This window comes from Archocentrus centrarchus, chromosome 16 (assembly GCF_007364275.1).
Source record: "Archocentrus centrarchus isolate MPI-CPG fArcCen1 chromosome 16, fArcCen1, whole genome shotgun sequence".
Lineage (NCBI taxonomy): Eukaryota > Metazoa > Chordata > Actinopteri > Cichliformes > Cichlidae > Archocentrus > Archocentrus centrarchus.
Window position 1 is genome coordinate 22,513,074 of NC_044361.1, and position 27,820 is coordinate 22,540,893.

At 39.8% G+C, this 27,820-nt stretch overlaps 1 protein-coding gene across 1 annotated transcript; it reads left to right on the top strand.

Annotated features, from left to right (window-relative positions):
* Positions 1 to 8: 8 nt before the first annotated feature.
* LOC115794626 (probable assembly chaperone of rpl4) lies at positions 9 to 27,660 on the top strand. The gene is made up of 11 exons (XM_030750232.1): positions 9 to 383; positions 549 to 658; positions 772 to 918; positions 1,038 to 1,190; positions 1,977 to 2,086; positions 2,177 to 2,300; positions 3,317 to 3,409; positions 4,059 to 4,127; positions 10,692 to 10,745; positions 17,875 to 18,027; positions 26,848 to 27,660. The coding sequence occupies exons 1-11, from the start codon at positions 317 to 319 to the stop codon at positions 27,028 to 27,030; spliced, it is 1,263 nt and encodes a 420-aa protein (XP_030606092.1). The 5' UTR covers positions 9 to 316; the 3' UTR covers positions 27,031 to 27,660.
* The last annotated feature ends 160 nt before the right edge of the window (positions 27,661 to 27,820 follow it).

Genomic DNA, 27,820 nt, shown 5'->3' on the forward strand with positions numbered 1-27,820 from the left:
ATCCTTAGCGACTTGGATAAGGAAAATATACGTTAAAAAGGGTTTGATAACTTCGCTGTTAATTCATACATTTAAAATACCCTGACCGATAATATTAGACATAATAAATACCCCTGTTCTGCGTTTCATTTTACAGGCTTTATTCAGAACCTTTGGTTTTTTGTCCACTACCCCACTCCGTACTGCTCGGCGCATGCACACTATATACTTTTAGCTAACTTTGACTTGCTTTCCACGCGTGTTTAGATTCTTACTTGGGGAAAAGTGTAGTTTGAGGCCAGGAGCTTTGGAAATATAGGACGCGTTTTTCATCAGAATGGGTGGTCAAGCTAAGGGCAAAAAGAAAAACAAACCGAAGAGGAAAGACAACCGTCCAAACCGGGGTAAGTTCACGGATTTATCATTTTATTTTATTTACAGTGCATAACGTCAAACTCTTAAAGACCATGTGGTTAGAGAAGGACTATTATGTTTTGTTTTTGTATTTTTTTGTGAAGCTCAAATAAGACGGAACTAATATTACACGTATACTTATAACATCCCTGTAGATGGAGGATTTGTTGGTCTGTCACCTCAAGAAAGGATGAAAGTAAGAATGCACGAAAAAGCCAAGAAGAAGACAGCTGAGAAGTACTCAGTACAGCAACTCCTACAGAAGGTAACACTTGACAACATATCCACAAAGACAGGACCCAAATATGTCATGGCCTCAACATCTTTTTATCCTTTAAATTCTATTTCTGAGTTTTTCTTGTTTGTTGTGTTGTGCAGACTGAAGAATGCATGGACAGTTTTGACTTTGAGATGGCTGGCCTTTTCTGTCAAAGAGCCCTGGATGTGGAGCCCACTAACCTGCAAGTTCTAGACATGCTGGGACATATTTACTCTGAATTAGGAGACACACAGAAAGCTAAAGAAATATCCTTTCTTGCTGCATGCATGCCAGTAATTGAGTAATTTCATAAACTGCTGTGATAATTTCATTCTGCTTTAAAGCACTGATTGTTGTGACTTCCTTGACCTTCTCTCTCGCTTAAGCATTTCTGCATGCTGTGGCGCTTAGCCCAGATGTTGGCCACGGTAAGTACATGTACCTGGGACAAATCCACACAGGCCAGGAGGCTGTAGACTACTACACCAGAGGAATACATGTCCTACTGAATGCATTGGAGAAACAAGAAACGACAACAGTAAGTGATTAAACATACACACACCTCTCTGTTTGTTTGGTTAAAGAAACTGGATGATACCTAGAGGAAATAACTTTGTGTTCAAGGCTTAATGCTCCTGAATATTTTTCATCTTCACAAGAGGGTGCTGTTGGACAGTGCTTGTCTTAGTGACTGATGGCATTGTTATGGCAGAAATGTGTCAAATTTACGAGTACCCTGTAGTGTAACTGTCACTCCAGACCTGTGTTACTAATCAGAGGTAATTACAAAACACTACATTACAATACACTGAAAAAAGAAAACTATGAAAACTATGTTTTTTTTTTGTTTTTTTTTTAACTAGTCATAAAGGAGATTTTTGCTCATTGAATTTTTTGCACAAGCAATGATAAAATATTTTCTAATTTAAATTAGAATAAAGGGAAGAAAATGGAGTACAAGAATAAAATGAAAAACATTAGGATATATTGTATTGTAATAAGGGCAAATACATTAATTTACATTCACTTGCTCAACATATTCCTTTAGATCAACTTTGTAACACCTTGTTTCTTAATATCTGGCTACATACCAGATTACAGCATTGATTAAAAATAGAAAAAAAAATCATTGGGAAGCCTCTGTTATTTTCATAGAGATGTCTTAAATTTAAAAAAAAAAAAAGTATATTAACTGGAAGTGTCACAAATTAGTATGTCAGTACTCAGTAATTGTGACAATGAGTCAACATGAACAGTATCAGAAAACTTAATGAATAATATAAATGCTAGAAACTAAAGAAATCTGCCCTTTTTATTTATGCAGGCTCAGGCTGGAGCTGCTGCCCAACCAGATGAGGACCCTGAACTCCCCACAGAGAAGGATGTTAGCGTAGCCTACTGCTCCATCGCTGAGATTTACTTAACAGACCTCTGGTACTAGAGCACAGAGAGCTACACACTCGACACTGATAAGCCCGTTTCTTGGTAATGTTTTGAGAATTTCTTTTCTCTGTGTGCATGTAGCATGGAGGAGGGGGCTGCAGACAAGTGCAGAGAGTTCATAGAGAAAGCATTACAGTATCACCATGACAACCCAGAAGCTCTACAGCTTATGGCCAGTTACCTGTTCAGTACAGAGAGAAACCAGGTCAGTCCGCTCGCTCGCTCTCAAACATGTGCACCTACACACTTGAGATGAGTTATCATCACATTAAAGCAGGAATCTGCTGAGTTAATTATTCTGAGCAAATTGAATTGCATGCCATTAATCAGCAGATGGACAGGTCATGCCGATAGGAATGTTAATTACTGGGAGGATCATTAAGGTCATATAGTCATCTGATAAAATGTGAAAAGATGAGGGAAAAGCATATTGGACTTGATTTAGAAAAACAATGCCACAGAACCTTTTCAGTGTAACACATTTGACAGTGAGTTTAGAGAATATCTTAATTAAAATTTCTGTATTTTTGCATTGCATATACATTTTTTCATATGTAAGCGACATTTAAAAATGCTCTTCATTTAGCAACCACTGTTCATAGAAGGCATTTAAGTCAAAGACGTGTTTCCAAAGTATTTAAAAATGTGTACTATTTGTGCATGAAATTGAAATATGGTCTGAAATTAATTATTGGCAGTTCTGTCTGCCTGGATCATTCTCAGTATCCATTGCATTTTTTTTTTTTTTTTCCTCCAAAGAAGAGGATGCAACAAACAACATTCAGTTCACCTACCGGTGTTTTTGCAAGCTATCTGTAGTGGATATCCTCAAAACCTAGTTGAATAAACCCAGAAGTCTCTGTAAAAAAAAAAACAAAAACTCTCCATCCACTCATATTACCAAACTGAGCAAACTAGAATCTGTAATACGAGCTGTAAACTGTAGGGGACAGGCGGGTTCCAGTCTCACCTCACAGCTCGTCACATGCAGTGACCAAAGTGTCTATTTTTTTTTTTTTCTTTTCAAAGACAAGAAAAAAAATAATTGTTCTTAAATTAATCCAGAGGTTCTTGCGTTCTGTAGATCATACAGTGGGATTAGTCTGTCGGAACGGAGTTTTGTGAGAGTGCATTCACCAATTATGTTTGCATAACAAATGAAATGAAAGCTATACATCTTTATATACCTTTTTATATTTATATGCATTTTTCTGTCTTCAGGAAGGCAAAGATTACCTCTTGAAGAGCGTTGGAATGTGGCTACCCGCCCAGAAACACAGTGCAGCTTCTTCCACCACAGGCGAAGACATTCAGGTGAGTTGTAGCTGTGGGCTGGTATTTCTTTCACTTCCATCAGCGCCAGTAAAGCTCCCAGTTTATTTATAAAGTCCTATTAGCTAACAAGATTGTCACAGTGTGTGATGCAGTGTGCGTGAACATAAGGACACCTGTACAGATGAAAAATAAGAGCTAAAGAAAAGCTGAAAGAGGGAACACATACTTCACAAACCTGTATGCATTTGTGTGAGGCTGAGCAAAGAGAAAGCAGATATTAAAGGCAACATCAGGAGGGGTTTTAAAGGATAAGTAAGCAACGTAACCAGAATTTGATAAAGGAAAAATGGCTGTGATGGGTTTTGAATGGCTCAAAATAAACGGCAAATTCAAATAATAAAAAAGTGATATAAGAGGGATTCGAGTGATGACTTGATACAATAATCCCAGTGACACCACTCTTGTGACTCTTATCTTTAGGAGCAGGTTGATCTGAACACAGCCCGCTGACACTTTGGCTGTGATTAACAGCCACATAGCTGCAAAACGTTTTGTACCTCGAAATTGGATTGTGTTATTATCAGACAAAGGAAGAACTATGTTTGTGTATGCCTGTGTAAGCACTCACTGCAGAGGTGGTTATATTGTCCGGTGTTCTTTTTGTTTTGATTTTTTTTTTCTCCTCCAGAATGAGATCCCTCCGTATGAGTCTCGCATCACCACGGCCAAACTGCTCACTGAGTCAGAGGAGTATGAGGTAAAAATGTTTGCTGTGTGTTGTGCTCGTACACTCGCTTGTTGTTGGTCTGTGTATGTATCATGGTGGGAGGGCAGCCTGGCATTTTTGTGTGTACGTCCGTGTGTTTGTATGCTTTCCTTTCTGGTGAATAGCACTGAAGGTGGCAAGGCCATGCCTGGTCTTTATCCCTCTGGAGTTTAGTGTCAATAATTGAAGAGTGGTATTTACAAAAAGGGATAGGGCTAAGGGGGGCACATAAGGGTGGAGAAACTGGGAGGAAGAGTAAAATTAAAAAAAAAGAAAAGAAGCTGTGGTCTGATGAATTGCTGCCATATCTTGAAACCGCATACTTGTCTACTAAATCACTCATGAATTACCAATATTAATGGCCTTGATTTCAGTGGCTCACTGCCTTCAGTACAGTTCTAAAACCCCTAACACTGTCAGTAAAGCTTGAAGTCATTTTCTGTGATTACTGCCACACCAACAGCAGTTCAGCTATTTTCTATTGTGATCCAATGATTAATTTTCAGTCACTCTTGTTGGGTGGTTTATGGTTATTACTTACAGGAAATGAGAACAGTGTCCTTTTTTTTTTTTTTTTTTTCCCCTCGCTCACACCCAAACTGCTCAGCTGCAGTTATATCTTTGGGTGCATGTGTGCGGGAGATGGGCTGTCAGGTGTATCAGTAAAATGACAACGTCTCGGTCCGCAGTTTCTGACATGTCGTTTGTCTTCATCCTCCTGGTGGTGTCATCAAGCCCGAACCACAAACCGCACCCATTCTCACTGCTTTATAACGTCAAATGTTTTGCCATGTGCTCAAGTATGTGTACATGCACCCACCCACACACACACACACACACACACAAGTTAAGAGCTATTTGGAGTTTCTGGCAATTGATTTTAAGGGTGAAAGTAGAGTAAAAGCAAGCAATTTTCTGTCTGTCTCTCCCAGACTGGGATTTGGGACTTGGATTTGATAGGAACATCCTCTCAGCTCTTTGCTTCCGGTAATTCTCTGTCACACATAAACACGCGCATTCTGTCACTTTTATGTTTATAATCTCTCACTAAGAAAGATCTATGCACAACTTTAAACTCTGCATCCTTTGTGTAAAGTTGTGTGCTTCCAGTAGAGTTATTAGTTGGAAGGCTATCTTTTGGAAAAAGGTGCCAAAATATGACCAATTGTCTCTTTCTCCCTATTGAATATTTTGTTTGGTCTCCAGAGCTGGGCCAGGGTTTTGAAATTAGTATTAATATGTTTGCCAAAAGAACAAACAAACATATTAAAGCATTTTCAGTTTTGTTTTCTGTAACTGCATACATGCACTTCTGGTAAATAAATGTTAATTTTAGAATGGTAGAGGTACTACATGTTCTTTGCCAGGAACTCCTTCTGTCTCATGCTCTTTTTCTGGACTTTTCTGGTTTATGGATTGAATTTAAATTTACTAGGACACAATATAGTAATGATAGTGGTGGGGTTTTTTTTCCCCCCTTTCATCAGATTATATGAGTATATGATAAGATCCTGTTAGTGGGGAAAATGCCTCTGTAGTGCGTAGTGATGACAGATTCCGGCATAAGCGAGAAGCATACTCAAAGAGCGAAGACCTCCAGCAATTGTCTGCTCTTATTTTCTGAAAACAATTCAGATCTGCACCAAAATTGACTTGGTTCTTTTTTTTTTTTTTGCCCCTGCTCCATCTCTCCACCAGTTTTCATGCAAATCAACCCGATGGATGCAGCAAAATCATGCTGAAAGAGGGTGGGCAAACATTTTCAACTGAGACTGTCTGTAGTGGGTAGACAGCTTCTCATCTCTTGTGTGGACTTTACTCTGTGACAGTGCAATCAGAGCCTCACACGATATATGACCTTTGCTCAATGAAAAAAACCCCGTCCTCTTCCCCTCTTTTAAAAAAAATTTTTTTTTGAAGCTTTGCCACAGTTAGATTTCATTATGATGATCTGGTTGTTACCACAAACCCAAAGTGTGTGTGAATGTTACTAGTATGTTTTGAATAAACGGTTATCTTTTATAATGCAAAGTCTGGCTTTCAGTTGTGTTTTGGAGAAAATCTTTTCAAAAATTACACCCCACCCCCAGTTTGTAAGCCAATGGCAGAAAAGCTCAACTTTAGTGTAAATTTGGCAGAGCATATAAAAGCATGAAAGCCATGTCACAGACTGGTTTCAGTAGTGCTCCATTATTGCTTATTTTCCAAAATGTAATAGAAAACATTCCAAACATTCCACGGTGGGTTAAAAAATTCCTGAAAACATCAGTTTCACAATTGCTGCTTTTCACTTCAGTCAACTGTTTCTGCAAAACATGGATCTGTGCCACTTAAATTAGAAGAGGGGGAAAAAAGTCACCAAAAAGACCTTTGCAAGTTTTTTTGTTTTTTTTTTCCTCCCTCTTTTGATTAGTTGAATGCAAGCCAAGTTTGTTTGTGATTTCCAGAATTGAAATAGATTAAGAGCTTGCACGGGTGCTTGAAAGCAAAAGAAGTGAGACAAACATGTCAGTTTTATTGTAAAATATCCCCATATTTTTGAGAGCGCTTGCTGTGCTTAAACAGGTTTATTACTGGTTTGATGGATGGAAGATTAATTGGGTTTTCATAACAAGATTTTTTTTGGTTTTGGTTTTAGTCACGTTTAATCAACAATTTTTGGTTCCAGCTTCTAATATGGAATACTTTTCTGCTGTTTAAATTCTTTATTGTGTGTCCATTTGATAATTTTGAACAATTTAAGGACTTATGGTCCCTGTAGACATGTTGCACATTGAAGTTTCCTGACATTTTATAGACTAAACTGAAAACAGTCAGTGCAGTGATGAAGCAATTATGCCAACTATTATGGGTCCCATCTTCTCCAATGTGAAGTGGTGTTTTATATGGTAGTAAATATTGTAAAAATTTGTCAAATCACTCAACGTTACAAAGTTTGTCAACCTTTCTTAACATTTTGTTAATTAAAAATTGTTACAGAGAATATGGGTTGGGGGAATCAATGAATTATGATAATCAAAATTTGTCCCTCATTATGCCTTCAGAACTGCTTTATTTCTCCATGTCATAGATTCAATATAGTGCTGGAAACATTTTGGCCCATACAGACGATCTCTGAATCTCTTGTTCCACCACATCCCAAAGGTGCTCTTTTGGTTTGAGATCTGGTGACTGTGGCGGCCATTTGAGGACAATGACCTCATATTCAAGAAATCAGTTTGAGATTATTTGAGCTTTGTGGCAGGGTGTGTTGTCATGCTGGAAGCAGCCATCAAAAGAGGGGTACACTGTGGTCATAAAGTAATGGTCATGGCCAGCAGCAATGCTCAGGTGGGCTGTGCTGTTTAAATGATGCTCAGTTGTTACTGCGGAGCCCAAAGTAGGCCAAGAAAATATTCCCCCACACAATTACACCACCAGCAGCCTGAACCTTCTTTATAAGGCAGCATAGATCCATATTTTCATGTTGTTTACTCCAAATTCTGATCCTACCATCCAAATGTTGCAGCAGAATTCCAGACTCATCAGAACAGGCAACCTTTTTCCAATCTTCTGTTTTCCAATTTTGGAAACCCTTGTGAACCATAGCCTCAGTTTCCTGTTCTTATCTGACAGGAGTGGCACCTGGTGTGGGCTTCTGCTGCTGTTATCCATTTACTTCAAGGTTCGAAGTGTTGTGCATTTTAGTGGTGCTCTTCTGCATACCTTTTGTTATAACAAGTGGTTATTTGCATTATTGTTGACTTCCAATCAGCTTGAAGCAGTCTGGCCATTCCCTTCTGACCCCTGACATCAGCATTTTCACCCAGAGAACTGCTGCTCACTGGATATTTTCTCCTTTTTGGATCATTCTCTGTAAACCCTGGAGATGGTTGTGATGTGAAATCCCAGTAGATCAGCAGTTTCTGAAATACTCAGACCAGCTCGTTTGGCATCAACAACCATGCCACGTTCAGAGTCACTTAAATCACCTTTCTTCCCCATTCTGATGCTCAGCAGGTCATCTTGACCATGTCTACATGCCTAAACGCACCAAGTTACTGCCATCATTGGGTGATTAGCAGTTGAACAGGTGTACTAAATGAAGTGGCTGGTGAGTGTATGCCTTGTGGCAACAGTGCAGCAAGTGTTTCCCTACTGTAACACATGCAAATATTACCGTGATCACCCATCACAACCACTGATCCACTTGCAACATAGCAGACAGACAGACGGGCACCCTCCTGTGACAGCCATTCAAGTGTCTCGCAGCTCAGTCGTCGCACAAGCTGATGGGTGGTTACGCACCTTGTTGTTGTCACTCTTGTTTGCTTGTATCTTATTTATTGAATGTTTCTGTTGTTAAAATGCTTCTGTTCTTCTTAGCTCACAATGTGTACAGCTTGTACTTTTCCTATATTGCTTGCAAGTACAGTTAGCAGTGACATCCCCAGGATTTATTTACTTAAGTCTAGATGTCCCTGTTTGCGTGCATGTGTGTGTGTGTGTGTGTGTGTGTGTGAGAGATATAGCTTGCCCTTGCTTGTAAAGTGATTTGTCTTTCTCTTGTCTCTGCCGTGCGCTCCAGTAAAATGATTCCGTTAAACAAAATTGCCTGAAGATTACATAAACGCAGAAATGGACACACACACACACACACACACAATACAGATGCCCACAATGGACATTATAAATGAGTTCCTCCACAGAGTGCAGCTTTTTTTTTTTTTTTTTTTGCTTCAGCAGTTCTTAAAATAAGGAGGACATGTATGTACCCCCTTGCATATGCTATTGGTTGTGTCTCTGTAGTGCACTGTTGTTTTTCTTGAACCACTTTTGTGGTGCTTATTAAGATACTTTATTTATTTATTTATTTTTAAACCTCCCTTCCAATTTTCTCACTTTTTTCCTTCGTAGTACACCCTCTTTTCTCCTTATCTTCATGGGAATATTAATCTTGTTGTTGTTTAGAGCATGAAGTGGCCTAAGAAGCTCTGAATCTTTAATCACTCGCCCCTGGGCTGACCGGTGTAGTTAGGAAGATGTGCAGTTGGACCCGATATAATGGTTATCATTGCTCACTTATCCTGGCTCCCAGATATCTCTTGTTCTATTTTTGTAGCTCCAAAACTGCCTGTTCTATCACTTGTTTAATACCCAAGCAGATCTTTACTCCTATCTCTTATATCTAGTGCTTGGCTCAAATTACTGTGTTTGAGTGTGTGTGCGCTTTGTGTGTCTGTCACTTTGTGGTGATACAGTGAAAGTGGATAGTAGATAATTCGGAAGCCGGACATGAATCCATTCATCATCAGCTGGGATTAGATGTTTTTGTTTGTGTATTTTTAATCAGTCATTAATTAATTAAGGACAATGGTATTTCAGCTGATAATTGGTCTGGCAATCAATCAGCTGACTCCCTGACATGCATATTTGCACCATCTTAATGAGATACTCTCAATTAACCTGACTCCCCTTGCGCTATGGAGGCAACAGACCTCTTTATCGCCACCGGAACGGCATAGACTTAATGAAAAGAGCAGAGAACTCCAACAAGCAGGAGGGGGGGGAATTAGGAAGCTCTCCAGCTAATAAGGCTCCCTTAACAAGAAACAAGTGCTGCTTGTTGTGCTCATTGTTGTGTGTAGATTTCTTTGTGGCGTGTGACTGTAAAGTGGTGTGTGTGTGAATGCGCAGGTACGTGCGTGTCTTTTATTCTTGCCCTTCACCACGGGTGATTGGCTAACAGTCGCCTCCAACCTGAAGTAGACAAAAATCAATATATCATCACCTGGGGCCACACACACACACACACACACACACACACACACACACACACACACACACACCAACCACAGGTTCCACAAGGAGGGAGACAGAGCAAAACAAACACCCAGCCTACTTTAGTCAAGGTCTGATTTCTGTAATGGAAACTTCCCACAGAAACTGACCCAGACAGTGCTGTGACAAAGGTCAGCTAACATTAAACCCCTTTGAGACTTCAAACCGCCTCTGCAGGACACTACAGAGAGGAAATCAGACAAATACTTGAGAGGAAGGGGAATATGGGCTCTGGGTAAGGTTGATCTTTAGGTTATCATGCATCTTAAGGAGTGGAGGGGGTTACTATGAATATGTGCTATTGACGGCTCTGGTCTCTCCCTGCTGCTCCGCTCTAATAAAGACAACATGCTGAAAAAAGGAAGGAAAAAAAAAGGTGATAGTAGACAGTGGCTAAAGTAACTATTGACTGTGTGATAAGTACTTGTAAGTGTGTCTATTGACAGTCATGTCTGTTGTCTTGTTGATATTGATGATGTTGTGTATGGGATGCTGACCTCTTCCATGCTTATCAAACCCTCTGATCAATCTGATTGATTGTGCTGACTGGAAGATGTGCTACATTGTGTGCAACAATATTACCTTTACTTGTGAATGTTTATGAGTCAAGCTGAGAAGAGAGTGAGTACTGATGAATTTGTATGGGATTAAAATGACTGTAATATGCCTGTTGTCTGGTGTTTTTCCTAACAAAGGAATTTCTGTTAAACCTCTGTTTGTCTCTTTCTGAATTAGATGGCAGTTGATGTGTTGGAGGGTCTACTGGAAGAGGATGATGAAGTTGTCCAGGTAAGCAGTAAAGTTATGTCCCAGCTGCTTGGCTCTGTTCAAATTTATGAAGGTCAGCTTGGGTTGCACTTGTGATTTTCATTGTATTTTTGTGTCAAAATGTTTTATGTCTCTGAACTTGGAAATTTAGGTTTTTTTTTTGCTTGTATGTGAATGTTTTCTCTTTTCTTTTTTTATGGTGTCTTTCCATCCAGTTTTGTGAGCACATTTTTCTTGTTTCCAGCCTGGATACCAGCCTAGTGGTGTGTCAATTGAGAGCTGTTTGCTTTGGCAGTAGAAAGGATAAACCAATCACAGACTTTTTTTTTTTTTTTTTTTTGGGAGGATTAACTTCATATGCTACCAGACTGTTTGACGTCTGATCAAAAAGTCATACCAAAATCTTACCTGATTTAAAATTTGGCCAATCTCACATTTAAGGTCATAATCATGGGCATGTCGAGGCAGCCTACTGAATGCATTTGAATTTTAGATCAATGCCTGAAAGTCCTGTTCTGATCAGTAACACTGTGATTTCACCTTGTGGAGAGAACAAACATTTTCAGATGCTGACAGCTTCAGAACCTTTTGATTACACCTTTTGCGTACCTTCCTACAAGCTTGCAAACAGCAGAAACAGTCGTGTATGGATCAAAGTGTGGATGTGATGGATGCATCTGTAAGTGATCCTACCGAGTTAATTGAACTGACAGATTTGCTGAAATGTCTTTAAAAATTGGCACCTTCTGTCAAACTCTATTTCAGTTTGGCTGAGGAACATAACCAAAATACCTGTCATCCAGTTTAAAAAAAACAAAAAACAAACCATGAACACAACATCAGGCTAAATGAGTAAACTTTGGTAATTCTTAAATTCTTAAAAACTATAAAGTATATACATTACAGTCTTGAGCCGCCACTCTTTTCTCTATATTTTGGTTCCAAGGGGCCAAATTTGGTTGTAATTTCTTTAAGATGGTGAATTGTTCTCCAAGCTTTTTGAAGGTCTTTCAGATTTTTTCTTTTTTTTTTTTTTTTTCCTTTGGACATTTTCTGCTTTTTACTCATTTTTAGTCTAGTCCTCATACTTCATCATTTTCCCTGGAATTGCTTTGTTAAGCTACTTAAAACTGGCATATGAATCATGCAAGCACACAAAAAAGCTTGACTCAAGGGATGAACCAGTGTTGTATCTACACAACAGACAACTTGGCAAAGAATCTTTTTTTAAAATTGTATATTTAGGTACTTTGATACTGGCAGCCTGTCACAAAATCACATAATTTGTTCCTATTTCTTTAGTTAAATCTATGAAAAATGCCAAAGATAACACTTTGACAGGCATAAAATATATTTTTTCACACCAGCAAGGTGGTTCCCAAAGAGCTATTAGCTGAAAACATGATGTGCAGGGTTTCCTTAAAAATTTTAAGGAAACTGGAAAAGTCGAGGATGAAAAGAGAAGTGGTAGGCCTAAAAAATACAACAGATGAACAGTATCTGAAAGTCAAGTGATTAAGAAATAGGAAAAAATCCAGTAAAGACCTGGCACAGGACCTGAGAGATGCATCTGGCCCTTCAGTTGATCCATCTACTGTTCACTGAAGCCTCATCAGAAATGGTCTCAGTGGAAGGGTGGCTGTCAAGGAGCCATTCTTAAGGAAGGGAAATGGAGCGAAAAGGCTGAGGTATGCCAGATTACATAAGAACTGGACTGAAAATCAGTGGCAGCACGTCTTATGGAGGGATGAATCCAAATTTGAAATTTCTGACAAAGAACAGACCAAAAGGCAGCCAACATCCAAAGAAGAGCTTTGAATGTCCTTCAAGAAGCCTGGAGAACTATTCCTGAAGACTGCTTAAAGAAATGAAAAGAAAGCTGCCTCAGAGAGTTCAGGCTGTTTTGAAGAATAAAGGTGGTCACACCAAATATTGACTTTTAAGCTTGTTAGAATTGGGCAAACTCTGTTTTTACTTTATATATTGTATTTCCATGTATTTGTTTTGCATGTGTGTTATTAAATGACTACACCTATTTCCTGTTTTCCTAGCAATATGTAAAGAAATGAGGGGTGCATCAAGACTTTTTGCACAGCACTTTACGTGTGCAACGAGAATCATAATTCCACAGGAATAAAGATGTCTTTTTTTGAGTCCCCTTCATAGTCCTCTCACATGCAGTCTCATAATACAGTAGAAACTGCTGGGTCATTACAACACAAAAGCAAATCTTTTTCATTCTAGTGAGAAGGAAAACATCTCAATCTATAAGCTTAGACTGTATATAAAAGACAAATGTGGACTCCAGGTCCGAACAGTGAAGCGGTGCCTTGAACCTCCAGCAGGGTGTAATTCCTCTTGTTTGTTTGCTAGTTTTAAGTCTTACTGAATAGTAAGTGTCTGCGTCTACAGCTTAGTTCTTTCTGCTGAGCTGCTGTTTGTGTTTTTGTACAAAAAGTATGTATACTCCCTGCATTTGCATTACTTTGTCTCAGCACTTATTAACTTTATTGTACCTACTCAGCCAGGGTTCCAAGTGTGCTGAGTCGAGACAAAAATGTGACGTCAGCAGGATACATGCCGCTGATTGGCCAGGCAGTGAAGTCGCTAGATGAGTCATGAGAGCGACTCCTTCACAAGAATCACACCCATTGTTTTTGAAATCCGGGAATGAGGGAAATGGCTACACACAAACCAACAAAAACAAATGTTTTTGTGCTTGTTGGTTGATGAAAGAATCCAGATGGAGCCTCCGTTTGTGTTTGTGTTGCATACAAGAGCCTTGCAAGTGCCTTGCTGAGATGGTACTCAATTGTAATGGAAAATGAATGAAACAGAGTAGAGTAAAGTTGAGCCAAGTCAAGTAGGTACTAGTGGAAAAGAGGCGATAGTTTAGTGCTGAACTTATTAGAGTGAATTGCAGTATTTCTGTACTTTAATATGAGCTCTGTGCTGTCAGTGTGCTCAAAATCCCCACTGCCATTACAATAGAAAGCAAAGGTGTGCCACTAAGTGTCAGGCAGAAAAGCACGGCCGTCTCTCTCTCTCTCTCATTCCCCCACTCCCCCTCAGGCTCAGCCTCCCACACACCCCTCAGCTGACAGATTGAGAGCAGTCATCAGGGGGCTGAACTTTTAAACTCACTTCAGAGATGCACTGCTGTGACACTCAATTTGAGCATGCCCACAGCCAATCAAATATTGGTACTGTCACCAGTTCTGGTGGTCAGAAAGTGTATTGTCTGATCACAACACGGGCACATTGCTACAGTCATGTCTGTGACGTCAGGAATGTATGACGGGCACATTTAACAGCGTTATGTTCTCTCTCGCTCTCCCCCTTTCTTTCACCTCTTTGTCTTACTTTTTCTCTTATTTCTCTCTTAAGTGCAGCAGATAAGACGTTTGCTCTCTACTCCTTCTTCTTTCTCTTGCATATCTCAAAGTTGGAACCTTACTTATATAACGTTAAGTCTGCAAAAACAAGTGCGCTAGTTCCTTGCAAATCTTGTTTCAAAGGTATTCCGTTGATTCATGATGCTTTTGTTCTTCCTTCACTAGCACCATATGGAAACTGAGATGTGCCTTCACTTTGAAATTACAATAGTCCCAGTGATTTGATTGACAGACACAAAATTTATTTTATTACATGTGCTTCGGTCTGGGGTTGTAGTAGGACACAGTGGATTCTCTGAAGTTCTTAATTAGCTAACTTTCACATGTTTTAATTCTGAGTGTAGATGCTCAGGCAGTCTATGCCACAGATGCAAGTATTTCACAGTGGACTATCTGCACAGAATTTCCTAGCATTGTTTGAAGTGTTTAAAGGCAGGCTTCTAATTTTTAAAGTTAAAATTTTGACTTTAAGTGACCCAATTACACTTTTTCTCACTTGAATCTATACATTTCATTCTAACTACTGCATTCAGGGAAATGTTGTAGTGATAAAAATGTCGTACTGCTGGGCCTGCAACAACACTACATTTATCCAGTGCTGCTGCTGTTCTGATAAGTATGGCTGCAGGGGGTAGCCTCCCACTCAGCATGCTGAGTGGCAATTCTGAATTCAGTGTGCCATGCCTTGATGTGTTTGTTAGCTAAATGGTTGATTTGGCAGGGGTGCTGGTCCCTACTGCCTCTGCTCTCAGTGAATAATGAATAAAGCTAATATTTGTTTCCCGATGCTTGAAGAACAGTGGGTGGGTGATCTTTGGCCTTAGATGGGAGGCGATCACACCTCCAAGTTCGCTGAGAATTGGACGTGAGAATGTTTAGAGGTAAAAGATGTCTCAGTGTTTGAGATTATGCAGGAGCAAAAGTGTGTTATTGTGGAAAAGAAAGAAAATGAGGTGCTTCTGTGTGTTACAGCAGACTAACCTGGTGTTCAAAATATACCTTCCTTTTTTGAACTCTGTGGAGCAATGAGTCTATTTTTAAATATTGCTTGAGGCTTTTTGCTATGTATTTAACTAAGGTAAGTCTTAGTGAATTGTCTGATTTTCATACATTTGATGTTACACTTTAGTGAAGAGTTGTGTGTTTACAACAGAAGACAAAGTGTCTTCTGTTGCCTTTTTTAATGAGCAGTTAAACAGATACACCTGTTTTAACTGCTCATTAATGGAAATACCTAATCAGCCAATCATGTGGCAACAGCTCAGTGCATTTGGGCATGTAGACATAACCAAGACAACATTCAAAGTCAGGACAATAGAAGATTGGAAAAATGTTGCCTGGTCTGATGAATCTCAATTTCTGATGTGATCTTTGGATTGTAGGTCAGAATTTGGTGTATGTATCCTTGTATCACCTGTTCAGGCTGCTGGTGGGGGTGTAGTGATTTGGAGGATATTTTCTTGGGCCCCTTAGTAGCAACACAGCATCATTTAAATGTCACAGCCTACCTGAGTATCATTACTGATCATGTCCATCCTTTCATGAAAACAGTGTACCCATCTTCTGATTGTTGCTTCCATCAAGATGTTTTGCCATGTCACAAAAATCCAATCATCTCAAACTGGTTTCTTGGACATGACCGTGAGTTCACTGTACTCAAATGGCCTCCAGATCTCAATCCAGTCGAGCACTTTTGGTATTTGGTGGAATGGGAGATTTGCATCATGGATGTGCAGCCAACAAACCTGCAGCAACTGTGTGACGTTATCATGTTAATATGGACCAAAATTCTCTGAGGAATGTTTTCAGCGCCTTGTTGGTTCTGTGCATGAAGAATTAAGACAGTTCTGAAGGCAAAAAGGGGGTTCAAGTTGGTACTCACAGGGTGAGAAAAAACAATGTTAGTGGAGGCATGAAGTATAATTGTTTTAGCATATGAACTAGTACTTCAAATTGCAGTTTATCTGATCTACTGTAGTGATAGAAGATAATGTATGCCTTAAAAATATATCTTTTATTATATTATTCTCACATCGCAAATCTTTTGGCACATTTATTGATTTAAAACTGGTATTTAAAAGCTTGATGCAGTAAATGAGTATTACACAACTGAACAGATGTTTTTCTTCTGAAGTTGATGCAAGTAGTAAGTAGTAGAAAATCCCTGTTTACATTTTAGAAGGAAAAGAAAAATACGGTGCTGTGAGAACATTTAGAGACTTAATGGAGGTGAAATGGCATTTATGTAACACTGTTCTATTCCTATTCATGCTCTCATAAAGGTCTTTATTTAATGCATGCATTGCATAGTCTATCATGCATTGGGATTTTTTTTTTTGAGAGGGGGGGGGTTACTCAAGGATTTTTGGGAAATTGAACTGTCAACCTTCTGATTGTTTGACAGCCTACTCCGCCTCCTGATCCAAAGCAAAGGGGGAGGGGGTTTTCACAAACTCATGACAAAGACTTAGTCATACAAATGTTTTTTGTTTATTAGTTATCAGCCGACTCCTCATGTAATCCAGTGGGTAGTGATCTGTACTTTGCCTGATCACGTTTGACCCTCAAAGTAACTTTAACTAGTGTGAACACAATGCACAGTACCAGCCAAAGGTTTGGACACACTCACCCATTCATTTGAATGGGTGAGTGTACCATGCTCTGAGCCAAATGAAAGAGATAGGCCTGTTCAGTTGGCAGCCAGATAACCTGACTAATTCTAAGATGGTAATTTTGGCTATGATAGCCTTATAACAGTCTGCGCTAAAGATCACTGCTTATCTTTGATTTAGATGCATTAGAGCTGTTGTTTATCTGTGATATCAGGGTTTATCCTGGCTCAGAATAAGCCTGTAGGATGTGACTACATGCTTAGGCTCGAATGGTCTTGGTACAGTAGAGGCAGTGAGTCAGTGTTACTTTATTTGAAGGAAATCTGTGCATATTCCTCTTTCTCTAAGCATTTGATATACAGAAATGTCTATGTTTGTGTAAATGAAACCCCAATGATCTCAACTTCTAAACCAGTAATTATAGTTATTCCCAGTAATTTTTTTTTCCTTTTTGTATTGTCACTTACAAAAAGCAAAACATTGCAGGGTGTGCCTTTTAAGCTCTTGTGAAATCTCATGTAATGGATGGATTCCAAAAATATAGAGACTCCTTATTTTTGCTAGTTCTTAAAATCTTTGGCTATATGTTTGGGATTGCAGAAGCATACTTGTGATGAACAGTTAGATAAACAGAATATTAAAACCATCCTCTAATTTAATATCTAGGGCAATACTACCCACAGTGTAAATTGTGAAGATGATAAGAATTTAAATGCACAGAAGTTATTTTCCTGAGGGAATCCGTTTTTCATTATGTTAAATTATGTTATAGTTTACCTTTTATTACACTAATTGCATCTTTTGCTACAGAAAGGGGGAAAACAAACAAACTGATTATTGTCAAAACAAGAAGTTTGAAGTTAATGTGAAGCTACACTGTGTGCTTATGGGCCATCATTTGTAAACGAGTACATTATGGCAGAATTTTGTCAGGGTGAATTATTATGAGTGACTGATTGCCTGTGCGAATCTGAGACCGTTTCTCCATGTTAAATGTGCGAAACCTGTTTGTCAAAGAAGGATGTTGGATTTGATTCTCTGAGGGTCAAAAAAAAATGTTATCCTTGTCACAGCCTACTGTCACTCTGTCTAAATCTTTGCACTTCACACCACATAAACTGTCTTTGTCTCTGTGCCTCACAGGTGTGGTATCTCTCTGGCTGGGTGTGCTACCTCCAGTTGGAAAAGGCAAAGGAGCAGCAAGAAAGGGAGGGAAGAGAAGCAACAGAAGAGGAGAAGGAGGAGGGGATGGCATTAAAGGAGGCTGCCAGATCATACTTGACTAATGCTAAAAAGGTAGTCTAGTCAAAATAACCTCATTCAGATCTGTTTCTAAAAAGCTGGGATGCCGAGTAAATGGTAAATAAAAACTGAGAGCGGTGAATTGGAATTATCCAAACCCTTTATTAATTTGAATTTGGTACAAAAAGTTAATAAAAGGTTTAGTTAGTTCCTTTGGTGATGCATTGATGACCTGTGCTCACTGCCAGTGGTTTTTGGAAGTGTTCCCGAGTTTAGTTGCCACTACACAATCGCATTTGTTTTTATTGCAGTCCTGACTAAAGGCCTAAAGATCGAGGCAACTCAGTAATGATTTTCAGTCTGGTCCTGTGTTTACGAAGATTACTGCAAGTTCGCTGCGTATTTTATTGTTATGTTACGTAGGTGATGAAATCCTCAAATCCTTTGCAATCCTAAAAAATTGAATCATTTGTTCAGAGTCGTAAATAACTCCCCCAGCCTGTCTTGGAATCTACTTTTATACCCACTCATGATACCGAATATCTTAATTAAGATGTGTTCCGAAGGGTTTCAGCATTTGATGAGTCTTTGTACTACTTTTATTCATCTATAAGGTTTAATTGATTTGCTCCTGCCACTCCCCACGACCCTCAATTGAATAAGTGGAAGAAAATGGACGGATGAATGAGTTTTACATAACATCCCAACTTTTTTGCAAATAGAATTGTAATATCAGCCCTTAAACCTAAAGCTCACTTCTTATGGAATGATGCAGAAACAATACAGCTGTCAATCATCTGAAGATAAATGATTCATTCTTTGACATTGCACTACCATTGGTGGAATCCCTTTAACACTTTACTGAAGGATTTGGTGTACTTTTACTTCACTGGAGCATTTCCCTTCCAGGACATTTTGTACTTCTGCTACACCACATTTATCCATCAGCCCGAGTTCCTAGTTATCATAGTCCCATGGCTCCTCATAGTTCAGTTAATCGCCTGCAGAAGTTCAGGGGGAAAAAGTAATTGTCTCAAAGGTGATTTATTTATCTTACCTTACAGTTAATGAAGTAATTTTCTAGTTAGGCAAAACTAAACAATTGAAGATGCCACTCTTAGCTGTGATGAACATTTCTTATTTTCCTCAGTAATGGAAATAAAATATTTCTGAATAGATCAAGAAAACAATCTTTGTCAATCTGTAATTAACATACAACTAGCTGCAGCGCCATACAGTGTTCGCTTTAACTTGTAATAGAGCATTTTTATGTTCTACTTTGACACGTTTCCTTTGGTAGGGTCTGACGAGTAATTGTGGGTACAGATAGTTATATCCAGCACACTGTCACAATAGTTAATTCTTCTGAGAGCTGGTTGTCATAGATGGGGTACATGCAGTACTGTGAATGTGAGAGGATCCTAGCTAAGCTTCATTGTTGCTGCAGAAATGTCTTTGTATAATCTCAAAGAAGTGTAAATATACCCCCTACACTCTTTCCTATTCCCCCTCACACACACGCACACACTAATTCATTCTGTCGTTCTGTCGGGGAGTAATGCCTCTATGGAGCAGTGATTCATGTTAGTCTAAAATCCAATAGGCTTGTAAATCAGACAACACGGAGTGACGGATGGCAGGCCCCACCTCTGATTTCTTTTTTTTCTTTTTCTTTTTTTACCCCCTCTTTGCTTTCCTCTCCATTTCACCTCCTCACCCAGCTATACACCCTTTTTTCCTTCTCTCCTACCCAGTCATGTTCTTCTAGAGATGAGTAGGGGCAGCTTAGTGGCAATATATTGATGTCTGTCTCTGTGGGCAGCAGAGTATTGACAGGCCTATCTAACAGGCTTCCACTGGGGATGTCCACAACTGAGATGGGAGTGAGGTGAGCTTGGAGCTGCCAGCGGGAGAATGGCAGGCACTATGGGGATAAAAATACGTGTGTGCATATAGATTTGTACTGCCAGCTTTCTGGTGAGATTTAATAACAAAAAAACAAAAAAAAACAAAAACAATTGGGGAAAAAAATGGAACTGAGAAATAGGGTCACTTAAGTGCTAAGCCATTCTTTGCATGGAGAAGAAGCTTGCAAAGGAATAAAAAGGTGAACGACTGGTAAAAGAATTGGGTGAAGCACCAGAGCATGACAAGTAAACAGCAAAGCAGTTTCTTTGTAGAGTGAGTGAAGCAACAGACGCAGAATAATGTGAAAGGTAAATGCACAAGGACCTTGAAAAGGTGAGATGGGATGTGGAGAGAAAACGGCACCCTCATGGTGCATTTTAATTCCACAGCTTGGTACACAATGTGCAGATGTGTGCATCTGTACATTGTGTAGTTGAGATTTTTTTTAATTTATTTATTTTTATCAGAGCTTTTGTTTCTTACTGTGAGTGTTTAATTATTAGCGATGAGTCAGTCTGCTAGGTTAAATGGGCTCCAACATGGAAATGAGGCCTCAAAGCCCAATGGCTTGTTTTGGCACCCATCCACTTCTGTGCATACTTTATGGCTTTCCATTTGTCTGTGTGCACGCAATATACTGAGAGAAAGCATTCAGGCATTCATAAATGCTCTTATGTTGATGCATATATTTAATTGTGCTTGTGTGAGCCAGCTTGCATGTTTATTATTTGTTAGGAAATTCTTCATCATTCATCTGTTTTTCTGATCGATACTTGTGCACACTCTCACACTGCATTCAGCTGTGAGGCTCTACAAAGGAATGATAGGCAAGAATGGATGGGTCAAGAGGACAAATAGGAAGTGTAGGAGGGTGAGCAGGATTGGAAAAATAAGGCGTGTGGGGGGGGGGCAGATTGGATGCTGGGTGTGTGTAGGTGCAGGGCGTGTAGCTGGTGAATAGTGGCTAGGGTAAAATCAATAGTAAACCGGACGTGAAATGGAATTTGAGTCTCAGCCAGATAGGGTGCGATTGAAGAAGGATCTGCAGTGTATGCACAGAGGACAATGTTATATATGTGTGTGAGTGTGCAAAGAAGCTGCAAGGCAGGTAGGGCAAACAGAGGTCAAAAGCTTTACTATTTGAAGTGTCTGAGATGGTATCCCATGAGCACAGATTGTGGGTAGGATTGTGGTCTAAGGTGTGCTTGTCATGTAATTTTAATGCCTTTCCCTGCAAGACTGTTACTGGGGGACTGAGATGTTAAGGTGTGTGTGTGTGTGCGCGTGTGTGTATGTGAGCTTGAGGTCAACCCTCTTGAGATGTCCAGCTTTATGTCCCTGTTCACATTCAAGAAGCTCTAATTAGGGGTGGACAGTATAGCCTCAAAATCAGATCATATTTCAAGAAAATTTGTGATAATAATATTTCTGACAATGTTTGCAGGCAGCAGCATTTATAAGTGCAAGTAAATGAAAAGCATTTTACATCCTTCTTTTCCAGTGAGTTACTGTTATTGATGACACACTACCTAATTCAAAGTGTGAGTCTAGTGAGACAAGGTACCAGCAGCTTTATAGTGTGATAGTAGTGACACAGCATTATATCCAGTGATACAGCTTAAAGTCAAATGTAAGCACAAAAGTAGCATAGGTAGTGTTTTTCCTGGAAAGTCAGAGTATGAAATAAATGCCAAATGCATTTGTTTAACAATAACTAAAGTAACAGACTCGTAACTCTATATATAGTAAAATGATGATGTATCTTTAACTAGTTGCTTAAAGCCCTCCTTTGCCACCATGTAATTGGTGTATCAGTAATCAGTAATTTCCATCCACTGTTTGCTCAACTAGGAAGTACAACTAGCAATGCTTGGTTAAGTCATTTGTTTACATTTGGGCCACACATCACCAGCTGCTAGTACACTATATTGCCAAAAGTATTCATTCACCCATCCAAATCATTGAAGTGTCTGAGTGGTAGACTATGTAAAAATCACAGAGTGGGGTCAGTAGATCATCAACTTTCTGCTTAGTCCATTGCTGCAAGCCTCTGAAGTTCATGTGGCTTTCAGATGAGCTCAATAACAGTGCGCAGAGAGCTTCATGGAATGGGTTTCCATGGCCAAGCAGCTCTGCAGTGATGAATTGCGCTTCTCTATCTGGAAATCTGATGGATGAGTCTAGGTTTGGCAGTTGCCAGGAGGATGGTACTTGTCTGACTGCATTATGCCAAGTGTAAAGTTTGGTGGAGGCGGGATTATGATGTACAGCTGTTTTTCAGGGGTTGGGCTCGGCCCCTTAGCAGTAAAAGGAACTCTTAAAGCTTCAGCATGCCAAAAGATTTTGGACAATTTCATGCTCCAAACTTTTTGGGAACAGTTTGTGGATGGCCTCTTCCTGTTCCAACATGGCTGCACACCAATGCACAAAAGTAAGGTCCACAAAGACGTGAGTATGCAGGCCAATCAAGTTCTTCCACACAAAACTCAGAGTCCTGACCTCAACCTGATAGAACACCTTTGGGATGAATTAGAGTGGAGACTGCAAGCCAGGCCTTCTCGTCCAACATCAGTGTCTGACCTCGCAATGCTCTTCTGGTAGAATGGTATAAAAAATTCCCATAAATACAGAGTTGAAGCTGTTATAGCTGCAGAGAGTGCGCTGACATCATCTTAAACACTATGGCTTAAGAATAGGATGTCACTAAAGTTTATATGCATATGAATGCAGACGAGAGAATATTTTGGCAATATGGTGTATCTCCTCCGTCACAGCCGTCCGTCACCGCAGAGACGGCATCCACTCAACGGTGCTTTTGCCTCAAGTGGTGAGACATGTTTGTTATTTCCATCTTTACAAAGAACTGTTTTCTTGCATTTTTTTTTCAAAGTATTGTGCTTTGTTGGAGGTTGTTGAAGTAGCTCCCTTTTTAGGTACTAAATTGTCATCAGGGGCAGACACGTGGTTGCTCTCAGACACACCCGGGCTTTTCTCTTTGTTCTGCACACTCGTGTTCATGTCACATAAAAATTTATTACCGGTATTAACGCGAATGATATGACACAGCCCTGGATCTAATCTCAGCCGCTGTCGCACTATCACTAGTGAAGAATTGTGCTGATGTTTGTCTGGCAGTTATACAGAGATGTTAAGGGGAAGAAAATGTGTTAAAACAATTATTTTAATTATTGCTCTCATGCTTTGGGAGTGCTGTGTTTGGGAAAGAAAAGGGTGGTAATAACTGGATTGCAGATACAGAGAAACTTAAGTAAAGGGCATGATTTTGGCATTATTCTTCAAAATAGTATATACACAAGTGTGTATGTGTGTGTGTCAATGCAAGTGCAAGATGAGCGTAAGAAGACCTGTCTATCTCCTTGACAGGAAGGTCATTTGGCTAGAGTGTAAGTGAAAGAAGGCAAAAGGAAAGTGCACTGAGGGGAAAATAGTTGGGAGACAAGCTGGGAGAATGAAGGTATTACCAAATGAAATAAAGGGTGAAATGAAAGAGGAAGTTAAGCACAGGTGTGGAGCAAAAGTTGAACAATGATGGAATGATTAGGCTTTTACCGTGTAATCAGCCTGTTCTTTTATGCCATATGAGTTGTAGAAAAAAGGTTTTTTACCAAAAAAAAAAAAAAAAGAAGGGAAAATATATTTTCTGTGAAGGGTACTTTGGTGCTTGTTATTAGACTTTTGTCCACTTCGTACTGGACATTACTGATAATGCATACTGGACCATATCATAGGTGCATCCAAAGAACAGCACATATAACGTTGTTGTCTTTGCTTAATTGTAGAATTGGATTTATGCATTTTGACTTTTTATTCATTTCTTCATCATTTCATACTTCAAAACAAGCAGCAGAAAAGTTCCTACAGGTTTTGATATAATGACCGTAAAGGGATGAGGCTTCATTTGGCTCGGGAAGCACCATTGCTTATTGGAATGAGCCTAATTCAGTTTTGAGTTAAATTTCACAGGCCGAGTCGATTCTTTCAGCAGTGATCGGAGCTCATGCTGTCATTATCACGAACTGGAACTTGCCAGCTCTTCTCAGAAATTTCTTTGCTGAGTGCTGCCATGTTGATTTATACTGGATCGTGTTACTAAATGTCTGGGAACCTGGAGCCTAGTGATGAATTATAACTTTCAATTCATTTTTCTCCAGTTCCCAGGTGAACATGCACTGGCAACAGGCATAGCAGGAACATTCTTGAACTTTAAGAAATAATATACACTGCTGTTGCATTTTATGGGCATGTAATGTTTTTCAAAGATCCTTTTAAAGATAATTGACACTTTTAATTAAAAGTTCGCTCGTTTCAGGAATGTCACATGCTGAAATAACAAAAGTCATAAGCCATAGCACAAGGAAAGAAAGTCAAGGCTGAGATGGGTTGGACATGTGCAGAGGAGGGATGGTGGATATACTGTTGTTAAATATGGAGCTGCCAGGCAGGAGGAAAAGAGGAAGACCTCAGAGAAAGTTTATGGATGTAGGGAGAGAAGATGTGCAGAGGGTTGGTGTGACAGAAGAGGATGCTAGGGATGGGGTGAGATGGAGGCAGATGATTCACTGTGACAGCTTCTAAAGGGAGCAGCTGAAAGAAGATGACTGGTTTAAGCTAAATACTAAGGGCTCAGATGTTACTTGTCAGTGTTGGTGAAGATGCTAAAAAGCTGAATACCAATAGTTTTACAGGTATGCTGCTGTAAACCCTTTTATTGGACAAAGTTTTGATTATTGTGCTAATAAAATAAAAATATAAAAATCAGTGACCTCAGTCATAATAATTTATGTCCTGGGAGAACTAAGTTTGGTGCTAATCCTTTTGATAGATGGCAAGATGTATCATTGAACGTGTGGAACAACCAAGTCATTGGTCATTACCCTCTACCTTCTCGAACGTATGTACAAAATTTAGTGGCAAGTGATCTAATAATTGCAGAGATATTTCACCCTGGAACCACAAACGTCAGGAGGCAATGGAGCTGTATTCACATCCGACAGACGGATCAACATTAACAACCTTTGAAAAACAGCTAAAAGGGAATAGCAAGTGCACATCGCGAAAGATCTGTCGGCGCACTACTGCGTGTGCAGGTGTGTAATATGTTGCGTGCATGTGTGTTTGAGTTGTTAGGTCACTATTCAGGCATGCCTTGGGCAGTGACTTAGGGTTTAAAGTAGAGCAAAGTGGACCATGAAAAAAGTTATACGATCAGCCGCATTCCCCCTCCTTCTTCAGGCAGCTTTCTGAGCCGTGAAAGGGAGAAGAGAAAACATAGGCTGTTGTAAATGAGAAATGCTTGTGTGTTTTTTTTTTGGGCGATGGCAGTGCTGATCTCAGCAGCACTCATTGGGGAATGTGTAAAGAATAGCTCCGGTTTGTTTAGCTAGCTGAAAGTATCACATTGAATAATCGCATCCTGTCCAGCAGACACAATGTGCTATTGATTCGTAGTAAATACATCTACATACAAATACTATTTCCAAGTAACGCTCGGTATTGTAGAACAAACAGCACGTTTGCAGATGTTCACTGTATCCGTTAGATTATTTCCTTTATGAAAGACATCCACTGCCCACTACCTTTTACCCAAGGCTGCAGTGTGCAATTATTCTGGGTATTGAGCCAAGTCTGGTATAAACCCATCCCAACTTTTGTTCAGAGTGTTTGGTGTAGAAAAACATCTCTAGGCATTTCATAGTGACACTGGCAGAATGAGAGTCTGCGTGTGTATGTGCGTATGTGCGTGGTGCTCTAAAGAGTCTGAGAGGGTCACCTCCCCTCTGCATCAGACCCTGTGCCTGGACCTAGGTCACACTCCACCTCCTCAGAGCTCCAACCTGCAGAGACAGCATCCACTTACACACACAGACACACACACACACACTGCACATTCTAACGCTCCAAATGAGTTCCCATGGGACTGCGTGTCTCCTGTCAGGACCTGCTGTTGCTTAGAGACTGGTCCTGGGGCAAAGCAGTCACACACACTCTTCTTCACTCTCCTGGCCTTGTTACACTTTTAGTAAGAGTGATGGCACTCAGCTGCTGATTGTCTGTGAGCACCAAACACTGTATGCTTATGTCTTAACTACATTTTAGTAGACAAAATAGACTGATCTTTTAAAATTATATAAATCCACTAACCACCTTTTTTCTCTCAAAGTTTTGTTTCTGGAAAGAGCAGCATAAATATGAGTCGCTGCATCTGCCCTCCCATGTTTGTGTAATGTATTCACACACAGAAACAGTGTTACGCTTGCTGTCCGTATTGGTAGCCCGAGCAGTTTTATCACCCAGCACCATTTTGAGCTCAGTAATTACACACAAGCAGAGTATTTTCCAGAGATAAATCTGCTAGCTGTTTAGAGAACAGGACTTTTCTATCTTGTTTTCTCGCGCCGTATTTCACTGAGACAACTTTGATTATAAGTATGCGCTTGCACACATACGCCACATAAACCATATGTGCTTCAATTCAGGATACGTTTCTCTGCGTCTGCGTGTGCATGCATGGTGAACGAGGAAGATAAATGGTCTTTTCTGAGTCCTCGACTGAATTGTGCATCAAATGTGCTGATTTTCCAAAATAAAGACAAAAAGTCTTTACCAGCGTTTTGTGGGCTGCTTTGCTGACAGAATGCAGATGCTGTTGGATATTTCAGATGTCCTAACCAGCACTTAGAGACTTAAAAACTCAAGGCTGCTTACCTCCCTCAACTCGACTCTTGCTTATAGATGCTGTAGTGACCCAAGAATACAGCTTCTGCTGAGCACTTTTCATTCACCATATCATTTCTGTTTTTGCCTCCACAGTGTATTTATGCATGTCATATTTGGTTCTCAGCATTTCTGCTCTATAGCCTACTTTTCCAGTCTACTTACTACTGTATTATACACTTGCATCATCCTTTTTTTTTGTTTTGTCTTTTTTCTTTTTCGTTCTCCCAGCTGTACAATAAGCTGCGATGTGATGACCAGCCGATGTCGGAGCATGTGGAGCAGCTGCTGGGCGAACTAGGAGGAGAGGTGGAGGGAGAGGAGGGAGATCCAGTTTTGGATGAAGATTTTGAACCCTGTAGTGATGATGAGGAGGAGGCGGAGGCGGCTGCAGAGGCACCCATGGAACACTGACCACACCTCCTTGCTTGTACTCTGTGATTTCACTTTTCCCCATCATGTCTCCCTGTAGTTCTCATGAGAGCTCAAAGGTGCCTTTTTTTTTTAATGGTTTTCCTCTCTCACCTGCTTATCAAAGATTAAATCTGAAATCCACAGATATGCACAAAAGAGCGGCATTAAAAGCAGCAGTCTCCTCAGTCTCTTTCAATCAGTTGTTTAATACTTTCACTGAAGTCCATACTTGAGTAATGCTTCCCTTAATCTCCTTGACAGATGTTGGTGAAATAAATTAGTTTTAAAGCTTTACATCTCTCTAGCAGCGGAAGCTGAGCACCTTTGAAGGCATTTACCTGTTATACGCACCCACGCTTGGTTTCAACAAGCAAATGTACACGACACATACAAACAAAAACACAAAGGCAGAGTGTTAATTACTTCAGCTCTTCCTCATTACAACAGCAGGAGTGTTCCCCTCTGAGAGACTGCAGTGAGAAATCTCATGGAAAAATTACCATCTTTACATGTAACTCTGATATTCTGAGTTTTTGTGCATTTCTAGAATATTGTATTGTAATATTCTCCCTTTTATAGCTCATTGAATTCAACGAAGCATAAAAAGAATTTGACTACCTTAATCAGAAAGCGATTCTCTGTTCTTAACCATTGAAAGTGACTTAAACCCTTTCAGACAGGTGAAATGGACAGCTGACTTTTCTTTTAAACCAGCTTTCAAATACTTAGGCAGGGGTTATGTGGTGTCATACCTCAATAACGGACAGAAGCTTTTCACTGTCTTTTTTAG